General features: G+C 31.4%; 1 protein-coding gene across 1 annotated transcript; it reads left to right on the top strand.

Annotated features, from left to right (window-relative positions):
- The first annotated feature begins 13,957 nt into the window (after positions 1-13,957).
- LOC131163480 (pectinesterase inhibitor 10-like) lies at positions 13,958-14,320 on the top strand. Its single transcript, XM_058120076.1, has one exon. It carries the CDS (start codon positions 13,958-13,960, stop codon positions 14,318-14,320), a length of 363 nt encoding a protein of 120 aa, XP_057976059.1.
- The last annotated feature ends 731 nt before the right edge of the window (positions 14,321-15,051 follow it).

The following is a 15,051-nucleotide window of genomic DNA, read 5'->3' as shown; positions in this document are numbered from 1 at the left end:
CGAGTAGGTGAGAAGATGCTAGGGTGAAGGACCCGACACCTCCTAAACAAGCTTGATCCTTTTCAAACTAGTCCACTCCATACATTTAGCGTTTGTTCCTTGCAGTATGTGGGATGTTTGATCATGACACTCCTCCTCACATACGATGAGTGAACCCATCCTTTTTGAGTGTTTTTGAGAGTATACCAGTTAGGCCAAGTCAAAGCGACAGTTCTTTAGGTGTCCACGGATATCCTGGGTGTAACGAGTCACACACATTACACGTGCTTCAAGATTTCGCCTATTTATACTTGAATTTATATGGCTACATTAACTCTGAATTGTGCTCGCTGGTTAATTTTACGTGAGTTTACTATTCTTAATGGCTATATAATGATGAGATTTGCATGAATGACTTACTTCGGAGTTGCGTGAATTGGGTATGAATGAGTTTGTGTGTAATTTGGTGATATTCCTATATGTGAAAGGGTATGGTTGTGTTGCCTGTGTATTCATTCATTGAAATTGGTATGACACCACCCTAAATTGCATTCACGTTATTTGCTAGGGACTAGCAAAACTTTAGTTGGCGGGTGTGATTACGCGCTTAAATTGCATAATTAGGTGCTTTAATTCATGCATTGCAAATGATATTTAGTATTTAAATGCCTAATTACTCTCAATATTCTAACATTGTGTTCTATTTATAAAATTTGGGTTTTATTGAGTAATGTATGAAATTTTGGTGCTTTTTATTGCAGAGCAACTATTGGAAGCTAAAAAAAACAGACAGTACTTTGCAATCTCATCAAGGCCGAAATCAGACGTGAAGTTAGCATACGCCGTTTTATGGATTTTTTCGACAATTCTTCATAATCTTGGCGTAACTTTCTCATACAAGCTCCGATTGAGATGATTCAAAATTTTGGGAAAAGCTGAAAAAGAGCTCTACATCTTTTCTGTTTTGAGCTTTGAGAGTTACGAGTTTTAAGAGGGTCGAAAGTGGGCTTGAAAGAGGAGGGCAGTTCATGTACCTTTGAAAAAAAAAAATCAAAAAATCAAAAAATGAGACGTGACCCAGCCATGTAGCCATGTCATCTCATAAGGGCAGTGTGTGATGGGTACATACAAAGGAAAGACAAAAGAATGGAAAGAAAAAAAGAAAGGAAAGAAAAGCAAAGAAAGAAAGGATAAAAGGAAAGGATGGAAAAGTCAACAAGGGAGGGTTTCCTTGGGAGAGTGCCGTGTGCAAGAAGAGAGGGGGAGAGAGTAGCGTGCGCTGGGGGGCTAGAGTGAGAGAGGCCACACCATATAAAAAAAAAAAAGGATTTTTCTTGGGGGAGAGGACACGAATAAAAAACACACAAAAAGTTTCTGGGAAAAATTATTTTTGGAGAGCTTTCTTGTGGTTTTCTTTTGGTGGTGCTATGGAGATACACACACAGCCAGCAAAGGAGAGTTGGAAGCACGCAAAAATACTATCTTTTCAGAATCGGAAGGTGGCGAACAACGGCAGTGTTCGTGACGCGCGACGGCGGTGCGGCGAGTGTTGATCTTTCCCATACGCTCCAAATTGAAGAAAATATGGTGAAATCTGTTATGTTGGATTTTATTTTCGGAATGAATTAAATTTTTGAATTCTAGGAAAACGATGTAGCCAGTTTCGAACTATGCTTGCTCTTTGATGCTAATCTGAAATAGTTTTCATCAATGTTTGTTTGAGTTATTCTGTGCCTAATGCTTTTAATTAACTGGCCATTAATTAAATGATTTTAGTCTTGTGATTTGCTACCGAAAGGGGGGATTATAGGATAGATCTTAGATAATTCAGCGTAGGTAAATATAGAGATCGAAAGACTTGTATGAACCTACGTAGCATAAAAAATCGAGGGTCTTACTGCGTTCTTGCATTATTAATTTGCATACTCTTATGTTAAATAATAAACAAGAATAGGTTCCGATTGACTATCGAAAGAGGCTTTTGGAAAAATTGGCGATTTGCTAACAAACAGAGAAAATGAAGTTAAATTAGCTAAATGAGTAAAGCATAGTGAGAAACTAGGTGAAATCGGTTTCCTAGAAGTTTTCACCATCATCAATTTGACACGCGGTATTCAGTTTTAAATTCTCCTGAATAGTTTATTTAAAGTAGTTTTGTTTAAATTTTGCAGTCTAAAATTGTTAATTTTTCTAAATAAAATCAAGTTTAGTAAAATTTCGGTACTTGGTAAAATTAAGACATCAATCCCTGAGGACGATACTCTACACATCATTATATTATAAAACTACGATACTGTGCACTTGTAGTTTGCACCGGTCAAATTACTACATGATTCATCACATGAATCTTCACAGAGAGAGAGTGGTAAGAGTTTACCTCTTTGTTATGTGCCATGAAGCACATGTTTACTACTTCTTGATCGCTTGACTCACTCTCCGATTCACTCGAACTTGTGTCATCCCAAGTTGCCTTCATTGCAGGCTTCTTTTTCTTTTTTTTCTCCTTGAGTTATGGGCATTCCGACTTGATGTGCCCAACCTTTTTACAATGATAGCAAGTGGGAGGATCATTTTTGCTTTTGTATTCCTTTTTTATTACTTTCACCTCTTTCCGCTTTTGATCAATTGAATTTTCTAGAGAATTTCTTGTTTCTTTTCAAGAATTTTTCAAGTCTTATCTTCCTCACTTGAATGTTCTTTCAAGACTTTTAGAGCTATAGACTTATTGTTTTTGTTTTCATTGCTTCTTTCCTTCAACATCATTTCATAATTAAGTTAGAAGAGATCCTATGAGTTTATCTAAGAAAGTTGTTTTGAGGTTTCTCCCTTCAATCATGGCTGTGGCTTTTGGTTCCCCAATAGGTGGAAGAGCTCTTAGAATTTTGCGGATCATCTCATGGGTGGAATATGTTTTTCCTAAGGCACTTAGTGAGTTTATAATATGTGTGAACCTAGTATACTTGCTTGTTATAGTTTCATTGGAATTCATTCTAAAAGTTTCGTATTCACTAGTTAACATATCAATTCTACTTTCCCTAACATATACTGTGCCTTCATATGTTACCTCTAATTTATCCCAAATTTCTTTAGCTGTTTTACACGCCATTACTCTATTGAATTCATTTGCATCAAGTGCACAGTATAAGGCATTTATTGCACTTGAGTTAATTTGCAGCATTTTGAAATCTGATTTGGTTAGTTCTTTTTCTTCTTTAGGTACTTCTTTTTCATCTACTAGTTTAGTGGGGATTAGATTTCCATTTGTGACAACATTCCATGCCTTCCAGTCTATTGTTTGAAGGTAGATTCTTATTCGTTGCTTCCAAAAAAGGGTTATTTAGTCCACAAAAAATGGGTGACCTAGTTGAGGATTGACCCTCACCAAAGGGAGCTACTCCTATTTGTGCCATCTAGATCTTTATATAGCTACTTGTTAGGTTTTGCTATAACCACGCTCTGATACCAATTGAAACCTAAGGTGTAGTCCCAAGAGGGGGGTGAATTTGGTTATTTAAAAATTCCTTAGAGTTCTTTTTATGACTTCTTGACTTTTTACAATCCTTTAAAGACTTCTTATATTTTTGTTGATCAAACAATCCACACAAGTACTAATTTCTTCTATTCAATCCACAACTACAACAAACACAATCAATAAATTTACTATTCAAGTACAACAACCACAACACAAATATTCAATAGCCCTGTTATATGAAAATGCAAGTCCTGTAGTTGGGCTTTGAATTGAATATTAAAATAACATCCAAATACTTTTCCAATATCAGAATTTAAATAAATTTTCAGCTAATAGGTTTTGGATTGTTAACCAATCAACATACTTCCTTACGGTTTCCGCGGAAAATTGATTAACCAACATACTCCCTTTCGGTTTCTTCAAGTCCAAGAACAAATTAGGCTTTGGGTTTACTTAATTTCCAATATGCATTATTTTATGATTGAGAGAATTACAACATCCACACAAGTTATATCTTTGCTAAAATTTAAAAGAGAGTAAGGGAAAGAGAGTGACACCACAGCTTTTACGAGGCCTAGCCTACGCCCTTGCCTTAGGTCAACCACCTAAGGATTTCACTATATCTTATTCCTTCCGGGTGGAACAAAAACCTTTACAATAACCAGTCTCTTTTTCAGGAAGAGAAACCTCTCCAAGCAACAACCTATGCTTGGTCTAAAGATCCAACAATACCTTGAACCGTCAAAGATTAAGTAGAAAGGAATGGATATCTACGTAAAAAAACACTTTCAAATACAGAGCAAGTTGTACAAGTTAAATCTCAAATCGTACTTCAAAACCAAAACTAAATAGAAAATGTGAAGCTCAAGGTTTAGAAGTCACCAAAGTTTCTTTCTTATTGATATAAGAATTTTAGATGCAACTCAAAATTAGAACTCCTTTTTAATCCAGCAATTTCATAGTGTTTTCCTCAGCAAAGGTGTGATCAAGAATGAGCTTTAGGAGAGTTTTAGCATAGAAATCATGTATTGCTTGAATGTATTCTTCATTTAGCAAGGTATTTATAGACCCTTTTAAGGAAAAGTTTCCTCATTTAACATGAAGTATATAGGTAACTTTTCAAAAAATAATAAATTATAGAATTAATTTTTGAAAATCTTCCATTTAGGTAACTTTTCAAAAAATATTAAATTATAGAATTAATTTTGAAAATCTTTCATTTAGGAAACTTTTCAAAAAATATTAAATTATAGAATTAATTTTTAAAAAATTTCCCGCAAGTTTGAAATTCAAAAATTCTCCGTAGAGTCAGTCGGCTGACTCATTCGATTGGGTCACTGACTTACTCGACTGGATCACTAGTCATTTGGCTGGGCAGTCCTCTCTTTTCAAATATTTTCTATTTCTGATTTCTTGAAAATCTAGTTTACTTGAAAAACTTAATTATAACATTTCAAAAACATTTTCAAGAGTTTTTTCAAGTGCTGGTCTCTAAGTCTTTGTTTCTTTAAAGAGCTTCACATATCTAAATAGTGATGACTTGAAATACTAACAAATATCCTTCTAAGCATGATCTCTTTAATCACTAAGTCTTGCAGCCTCTTGAGGTTTAATCTTTACTTCAAGGTCTACTTGGCCTTTAAGCTCTTCATGTTTCCTTTATTTCTTCAATGTTTTAAGAAGCTTTCATTTGATTGATTTCGATCTCCAGCTTACTTCCATGATTAGTCGTGAGTGTCATTTTACTTAGACCTGAATTAAAACAACTCAACAACGCATGTTAAAACAACCATCATTTTGTTATCATCAAAACAAGATTGAAAAGCTCTATTAGACGAAAAACACTTTAATTTTTGGAGCTAAATTTAAACGAATGATACTTACCGCTTTCATTTCAAGCTCCTCCCACTGATCATCTGACATGGTTTCTAGCTTTTTTTCTTTCCCATACAGTGCCTTAATCAGTCCTTGTTGGACCAATACATCCTTCACAGTGCTCTACCATAGACTGAAATTATTTTTCCAATTAAAGGGGTCCACCTCAAACTTGGTCATCGAAGTACTCGCCATTAATTTATTTTTTTCTTCTCTCCTCTGACATCAACAAGATGACGTCAACAACGACGCCTACGTCAGCGTGATGCAGTGCTCCACGGGAAGGATCCTCGTCTCGACCTATGCTCCAACCCAACCTGATTTTGAATCCAGGTTTGTCACCCAATTCTGGCACTATTCATCATGTTTTTCGTCTGCAAAATTTTTTTTTTCTTCCAAATTTTTTTTAACACGTTCAATTGAAAAATGGTCCTCCTTCAATTGAAAATTTTCGGAATATTTTTCAGCACTAGATCTAAATCTTCGCGTACCTCAATCTGATATGAACAAACCACTCTGATCTTGAGCACTCCCGTGGAAAACTTCATATCCAAAAAATTTCTTTCGATCTAATCTGCACACAATTGAAACCGAGTTCTGATACAACTTGCTGACGCGCCACGATTTTAATCTTCCGATCAACAAAATAAATCACACAAAGAACATTCATAGAAAAATGGAGACAAGAGATTTTACGTGGTTCAACAAGGTTGCTTACGTTCACGGAGCGTGTACCTGGAGAAAAATTCATTATGACATGATGACAATACAAGATCTGATTAGTCTCTCCCCGATCTTAGATCTCATGTACACCCCTTTACTATCAACCCGTTGAAGAAAAGTTCTTCCTAGAGAGAACCCCTCTCTAGCTCTCCTTGCATAAAATGACAAGCAATACCTATATTTTCTCATGACTTATAAATATATATATATGACACCACACAATAGTTGGATTTAGAGACGTACCAACGGTTGTGATAAAAGTCACAATAAATAAATAAAAATAAATATATTTTTTAACAATCATAGAAGTGTGAAGGATGAGATGAATAGAGAATTGGTTTTCTTGTGCTTCCAATTTTGCCCTTATAGAATGTACTATTTTGAATACTTTTGTAAAATTGTGTGGAAAAGCAAAGAGAGTTTTACCACATCAACATACGTCACATCTCTCTTTGATTTATTTACTATTCATACTTTTATATATAATTAATACATGTGTCAAGTACATTGCATGTGATATGTACTATTCATACTTTTATATATAATTAATACATGTGTCAAGTACATTATGTAAAATATATTTTATAATTATCAATACATTTTAGATATATTATTAAGAAAGTTCTAATAATATATTAAATTATTTGGTTTTGAAATATTAAACAATGAATATTCAAAGATATTTATAAAAATTTACATTTTAGATATATTATTAAGAAAATTATTTTATATATAAATCTACATAATTTTTTAGTTATGTATTAATTAGAATTTTATCACCTTATTTTTAAAGGATAATAATTTTTGTGTATAAAATGATTTTAAACTATTTGTACTTTTTGTTTATGGCTTTTAGTTTTAATTTTTGGCTTTTGTTTTATAACATTTGGCCTTAGTTTGATTTTTAACCAAATAAAGCTTCCCTTTCTACAAGAAATGCAATATTTTTTTAATTGTTAAATGAATTATTCTATTTTATTTTTTTATTAATTTGGTTTATAGACAAAGATAAAGATAAGTGTATATACTGCTATTTTATTTTATTTTTTAAACTAATGAAAGTGTTTTTCTTTTATGTTTAAACAATAGCTTTTAGACATTTTAAATGTAATTTTTTTTTCAAATTTTGGTTAAATAAGTTTATAGAACGAATATTTACTTTATTTAGGAATATTGAGTTGTTTAAAAAGATTAATTAGGGCACCATTGTTAGACAATTTTAGTTCTATATATGCAGTGAAAATTTATTTCTTTCAATAATGTTTAGTCTTGGTTTGAAAGTTAATTTCTGTTAGGAATTTGCTATACTAACAAAATACAAGCATATTGTTGTTAACAAAATAATTTATACTTTTTGTACTTTTATGTGTAGTCTGTATATAGAAATTTATTCTGTTTATGAATTTTTTTGTTTTACTTTTAAAAGATAACAATATTTATTGATTTACACTTTCATACATCTAAATATATCATATAAATCTATTTCTTTAAGAATTTGTTCTTTTATTTCAAAAGATAAACATATTTTTGTCCTTAAAATTATCTATGTAGTTTGTGCTTTTATCCTTAAAATATAGTGGATTAAAGTGCAATTATGTGAAACACAAGGAATTAATTGTATAATTTTTTTTTTATGCATTTTTTTTCTTTGATTTACGAGGATAGACAATTTAACTCAAGATCTTGAGGATCACATAGGACTATCATAGCGTACAATTAGGTTTAATCCCACTTTTAGTAGTGGTTAATTGTCTTTTTTTTTTTTTTTGTGTGGAGTGGTGATGGGATTAATAGCATGATTTCCTCTATCAATCAATCAATCAATTATTTTTTTTCTTTTGGTTTCTTCTATACAAATTTTGGAATGTGAATATACAAATTGAATTTATACTTCACAATTTCTTGTTCCATGTCTCCTATTTATATCTTTTCTAAATACCATTATTATATGTCTAGTGTTGACTTCTTAAGTCCGATCTCTAGTTTTGATAATGACAAATTGCATGTTATTAATGTGTGTGCCTCAGTACTTGAACAGGTTAATCATTTAGAACACACACGTATAAGTAAAGTGGAAGCCAAAAATGACTTAAAACACATAATCTTGGCTGATACTTGAGCTATAATACCTTGTCTGAGGGAGATAGGTTTAAAATCACGAGTTCATGGAGATTAATTTTGTCACAAGAAGGACCCCCAACTTGGATAGTGAACTAGGGTTCAAGAAGACTCTTTAACAACTTAATAGACTCTATCAAGGACTCAAATGAAAATTAACAGGACTTGGGTTAACATCAAAGGACTTGATATTTGAACATTGGGGTTTTTTTAATTTTAAAACTTGGGATCATGCCGGACTCAAATCTAAATTTATTGCATTGGATTCCTTGGGGAGGTCTGGTTAAAATTGGGGTGTCGGCAAGATTGGTTGTGGAAAGATTAGATCGTGGTTGCATGTGCAAAAGGAAGAAAATGACCAAACCAGGTCCCAAAACAATGTCACTTTGGCCCTAATAATGTTTTTTAATTAAAAGGTTTTTACGCGATACATTCACCACATGTGTCTACTCTTTTCTTTTTGAAATTAATTATACCAAAAGAAGCGCGACCATTGATGGGTATGAGTTAGTGCATTTGACCATGCATCAATAGTTAATTAAAATTTTAATTATTATTTTAAAACTTTTTACTTTATAAAAATAAATAAAAACATAAAATGGATTCCATAAACAATACTCAAAATTATTGAAAATTTTTAAAAAATAGTAGGAAAAGAAAAAAGAACCCCTAGAAAGATATGAGCTTTTTTTTTCTTTTCTTTAATTTCATGCAAAAAATACAAAACTTTTCTAAGTTGTTTCAAACCATTATGGACCACTCAAAGCAGTTAAAAATTTAAAAGAGAAAAGAGTAAAAAATCCTAAAAATAGCAAAAATGGGAAGAGAAAAATGGGGATTTGGGTTTATTTTGTTCCAATTTTTAACACAATGTCAAGCGATAGCTCGAACAAAATTTGATGTTGACAAGTGCCTTGATTTGTAGAATAGAGAAAGATAGTTATGTGCGTGCGCGTGGTGTTTTTTTATATTTATATATTTACTTTTTTCAATTAAATAGTTTTTTTCTCTTAGATTAAAACATTAATTTTAAGACATATATTCTAAGTATAATTTTCTTTAATTTTTGTTTCTATATATAGTACAAAATTTTAATTTTTTTTTTAAGAATATTTGCTCTTAGATTTTTAAAACACAAGAATTTCCATTTTGTCCATGAATGAGTTACTATTCATACTTGTATATATCTATATATTATAAAAGTGTAAAGGATGAGATGAATAGTGAATCGGTTTTCTTGTGCTTCCAATTTTGCCCTTGTTCCATCATTATTAGAATGCACTTTTCTGAATATTTTTGTAAATTTGTGTGGAAAAGCAAAGAGAGTTCTACCACATCAACATATATCTCATCTCTCTTCCATTGATTTACTATTTATACTTTTATATTTAATTAATACATGTGTCAAGCACATTGCATGTGATGTGTATAATATTACCTAAAATATATTTTATAATTATCAATGCATTTTAGATATATTTTTAAGAAAGTTCTAATAATATATCAAATTATTTGGTTTTGAAATATTAAACAATGAATATTCAAAGATATTTATAAAAATTTGTATTTTGTCTAAAACTATAAAACCCAAATCTAAACAGCAGAGACCATTGTATGGTATGGTATGGTATGGTATATCATAGGAATCCTAAAACTTAGTAAATAAAACTTTTATTTATAAAAAATTCTTTTTCGAACAAATAAAATATAAATATTTTTATTGTAATTTCTAAATTGTGAGTTTTCTACCTAAAATATTTATAATCATTATATTTTACTCAATTATCATTAATTGAATTATTTTGGGGTATTCTGGGTCCATAATTTTATTTTTAAAATTTATTTTATAGACAATTTAGATGATGTTAAACACTTCACAATAATTTTTGAAAACATAAGAAGTCTTACCTATTTTATTTTGAGATATGCATGATTAAAAAGATTTTTTAGGTTCAAATCCTGACCTATTTTGGAAATATATTTTATATATAAATCTACATAATTTTTTGGCTACGTATTAATTTGATATTTGTCACTTTATTATTAAAGGATAATAATTTTTGCGTATAAAATAATTTTAAACTATTTGTACTTTTTGTTTATGGTTTTTAGTTTTAATCTTTGGTTTTTGTTTTGTAACATTTGGCAGTCATACTGATAGCCCCTTAGTTTGTTTTTTAACCAAATAAAGCTTCGCTTTATATGTAACATAAAAGTTAATTTATGTTAGGAATTTACTATACTAACAAAATACAAGCATATTGTTGTTAACAAAATAATTTATACCATTTGTACTTTTATATTATATGTAGTCTGTATATAGAAATTTATTTATTTTTATGAATTTTTTTGTTTTACTTTTAAAAGATAACAATATTTATTGATTTACACTTTCATACATCTAAATATAGCATATAAATGTATTTCTTTAAGAAATTGTAGTTTTATTTTAAAAGAAAAAAATATTTTTGTCCGTAAAATTATCTTTGTAGTTTGTGTTTTTATATATATTTTAGATTAATTCTTAAAATATTATGGATTAAAGTGCAATTATGTGAAACACAAGGAATTAATTGTATAATTTTGTTTTTTTTTTTTTTTGCAATCTTTTTCTTTGATTTACGAGGTAGACAATTTAACTCAAGATCTTGAGGATCACATAGCACTATCATAGCTTACAATTAGGCTTAGTCCCACTTTTAGTAGTGGTTAATTGTCTTGTTTTTTTTTTTTTTTTTTTTTGGTGTGGAGTGGTGATGGGACTAATAGCATGATTTCCTCCATCAATCAATCAATCAATTAATTTTTTTTTTGTTTCTTCTGAAAAAATTTTGGAAAGTAAATATACAAATTGAATTTACACTTCACAATTTCTTGTTCCATGTCTCCTATTTATATCTTTTATGAATATCATTATTATATGTCTAGTGTTGATTTCTTGAGTCCGATCTCTAGTTTTGATAATGACAAACTGCATGTTATTAATGTGTGTGCCTAAGTACTTAAATAGGTTAATCATTTAGAACACACACATGTAAGTAAAGTGGAAGCCAAAAATGACTTAAAACACATAATTTTGGCTGATTCCATGAAGAGTCAAGAGCTAAATAAGAAGACATTCGTTTTGATTGTAAATGTATTTTGGTTCATTATTTGGTCAATAATATTGTGGTCTGTAACAATTGCATCTCATGCATAATAGGTTTTTGCTCAAAGACCATAGTTTGACCATAGGGAAATCAAAAGACCATAAAAAAGACTTCGGTCGACCGACGTCAAGCTTTTAGGCTTAATTAAAAAGCCTTGGCCATAGAACAACCCTAGGACCCTGCACGTCACTTGAAAAAATCTCTTCTATCTTATAAATCATAACTATGTAAATAAGGGTAACTTATGCTAAAAAACATGACCTAGGTTTAAGTTTGAAAGGACTTCAGGCGATCAAACCTAGGGCGTTGAAAATGCCTCGGTCGACCGAATTGGTAGAAAGTCAACATGTTGACTAAGGCCCGGGCAACTAAACCTAAATTGAACATACTATTCTCCGTTGACCGAACGTAAAGGCTGACACTTTCTACCGTCCCCGAGCGTCCGAATACTAAGTTCAATTTTATCCAAGGCGACCGAATCATAAAGTTCAGTAGACTAAACTTACCACCACGTGACCGAACCTCGAATGATTGGGAAATCACCTTGACTCAGCCACCCGAACCTTCCGTCGGGCATCCGAACATGAAAAAGTTACTTTTCTCTGTGTGTCTGTTCCGAGGACTGTCTCTATAGTTCGGGCGACCGAAACTCTTGGGTCGCCTTACTTTTACCATTGTTTATTAAGGTTAATTAGGGGTTAATTTTTACTTAAGCAATTTAAAAATACCCAGGTAGGTACCCAACAGTCATGTTTCAACCCAACTCTATATATACCTCCTCATTATACATAATTAGTAAGATGATTAGTGAGAAAATTCTCTCAAATTTTTAAATCTTATTTTCATCTTCCAAGCTTAATTTTTGATCATCTTTTTGTTTTTTCTTTGAAAATCATTTCTCAAAGAGATTGTTTTATTTATCTTGGGCATTTGTTTTACAAATCAAATATTTATTTACTCTCATATTGCATTTATTTTTCACATCCTATTTTGAGAGTATTATTCAAGTTTCTCCCGCATTATCTTTGGCAAATATTTTTGGTGGAGAAATATACTCTCAACTTGTGAATCTTGCACATCCATTGCAAGATTCAAAGACTCACTTGCTTGTTTTTGTGAAAACATTGTATTTTTGAGTCTTCATATTGTGATCATACCATTCTGATTCAAAGATCTCACTCACTCACTCACTCACTCACACACACACACACACACACACACACATATATATAAATGCACATATTATTGTGAGTTGATACATTGTTTGACCAATCTCACTTGAGCACAAATTCTTATCATATGTGAGTGTATTTATTGTGCTTTAATTAGTGTACATCATCTACTTGTATTAGAAGCAATGTTTTTGTACACAATATTTTATTATCTATTGTATTCTCGACGTATGGTCGGAAAAACGAGACTAGCCCTGTGAATAGTCCCGGACTGGTTCAAACCCGGCTAAGAGAACTAGGTGCACCATCTTGTAAGGTGTTGTAAACGGTGTCCCTCCACCCATTAAGTGAGCAACAGTGGTAATCCTTGGGCTTGCGAGCTGAGGTAGGGACGTAGGCAGTTTTGGCTGAATCCCAATAACATATTGTGTGTGCACTTTATATTTTCGCAATCTATTTACTGCATATGTATGTTATTTTCAATAGACAATGAATGCTGCACATGATTTAATTTCGCACATTATATTTATCTGAACATTTGGGATTGCATAGAAAGACCCTAGGTTGTGTATTACTGATATCTGGTTTAACTTAAGAAGAAGTTTTAAAATTTCAATTCACCCCCTCTTGGGAATACACTAATTCCAAAATCTAGAAACAAGTTTATCATCTTTTATCAATTAAGGATGCGAAAAAGGTTACACATGCAATAAAGAGATTAAATAATGATGATTTTTGGATTCCTAAAAAAGGTCCACCCACACCTTGTGTCCTCTTAACATACTTTTAACATTGATTTTTCTAAAAAGTTACCAATTTCCGAGGACAATGCTATACGTGTTGGACCTTGATTGTAGATACCATCTTCTTAAAAATAGGAATTGGATCTTGGTTTTCTAACACCCTAAGGGAAGGCAAATACTTTACTAATTATTTAGCAAAGTTAGGATCAAATCGTGCCAATCATCTTTTGAGTTTGTCTCCCCTTACTAGTGTTCTAGGTCCCTATTTTTAGCATACTTTTTTGGTGATGTTTTTCCCACTGAAGAATTTTTTTCTCTTTTGATGTACAAAAAAAAAAAAAAAAAATTAAAAGCATATAACTGATCTCTATAAATCAAATACCCTTCCCTCCATTCAACCATAAGAAAAGGGAGACTATTTCCCTCCTTATACCTCCTTTGCCTCTCTCAAATATGGTTGTTGCATCTTGGTTACATATACTTGCAGCTTTTCTCATTCTTTTTCCTTTCTATAGCATGAGCACTTGCTCACCAAATGGAAACACTCCTTGTCCTATTATTCCAATAGTAAACCTCATGTTTGTCAACTCTGAATGCAATGAAACTCGTTATTATGATATATGCTATAATTCCCTCTCTACCTACGCAAGCATAATCGATAGAAGTCCTAAACTCTTAGCCAATGCCTCTCTCTCAGTTTCCCGTGACATTAATGTGAATGCTTCCATGGCGCTGAAACAAATGTGGGAAACTGAAAAAAAGAACTTGTCAGATCTAGGCAGTCAAACACTTCTTGACTGTATTAGTCAGTTACAAGATGCAGCGGATGATCTGCAAACATCTATTGAGAGTATCAGTTCTGGTTTGGGGGATTTAACATTTGTGAAGAAAATAGAGGAAATTTTAACATTTGCAAGTTCAGCTTTGACAAATGATGATACTTGTAGGGATGCCTTCGATGACATTGATAGTGACACAGATGAGGAAGTTAAAATTGCTGTCCAAAACAAGATTGATGAGATAAAGCCTTATACGAGTCTTTCTCTAATTTTTATCATAAGATATGCAAACTGCACCGGCTGCCCCTAGGTGACAAATTTCATTTACTTTTTTTCCATTGCATTAACATTTATTTTTCATATTTAATTGAAATTTATACCAATATTATGATAATTTTTTGGAGCATGGATTTCTTGATTGGAATTTAGCGTGGATTTCATACCATTTTACAATATATTTTATCTAACTCTAAATAAATCCATATCCAATGTAAAAATTTCCTCCTCTTGAGACTAAATGTAGTAAGAAAGCTATTGATTTGAAAGAAAAGGAAATAAGAGGTCAACAAGTACTAGAAAAGAGGTGATAACCACATGTTACCCAACCATCTTTGCTTTTTATCTCCGTTTATGGTTTTCCTTTTCTTTGGCATTTTTGTTCATACTTCCCTCTAATGAATAATAGAACTCTAAGCATAGAATTGACTAATTATTGCAAGTCTCACTATAAAAATGTCCATTTTATATTATTTTATATCAGATAGTTTGAAAAAAGTCTAATAATTTCCTCAAATGGGGCTTATATTTTTTTTTTTTTTTTTAAAAAAAAAAAATTACATCTATGATATCGTATATTGTGCTTATTCTAATTTCTTTTGTTCTCTTGGAAAGTAGGATAGTAGAATACTTGGTTTATAGATTGATTAACGAGTTCTTACACTTATTCTTTGCTATTTTGCAGCTACAATTTTGTAGTGCATTTGGTTGAAGAGGAATAACAAAAGGTTTTTCGTGAAGCAACACAAGGGTTATTGTTAAATC

This window comes from Malania oleifera, chromosome 9 (assembly GCF_029873635.1).
Source record: "Malania oleifera isolate guangnan ecotype guangnan chromosome 9, ASM2987363v1, whole genome shotgun sequence".
In the NCBI taxonomy this organism is placed as follows: Eukaryota; Viridiplantae; Streptophyta; class Magnoliopsida; order Santalales; family Ximeniaceae; genus Malania; species Malania oleifera.
The sequence above is the reverse complement of the archived record's forward strand: the minus strand, read 5'-3'. Positions and strand labels throughout refer to the sequence as shown.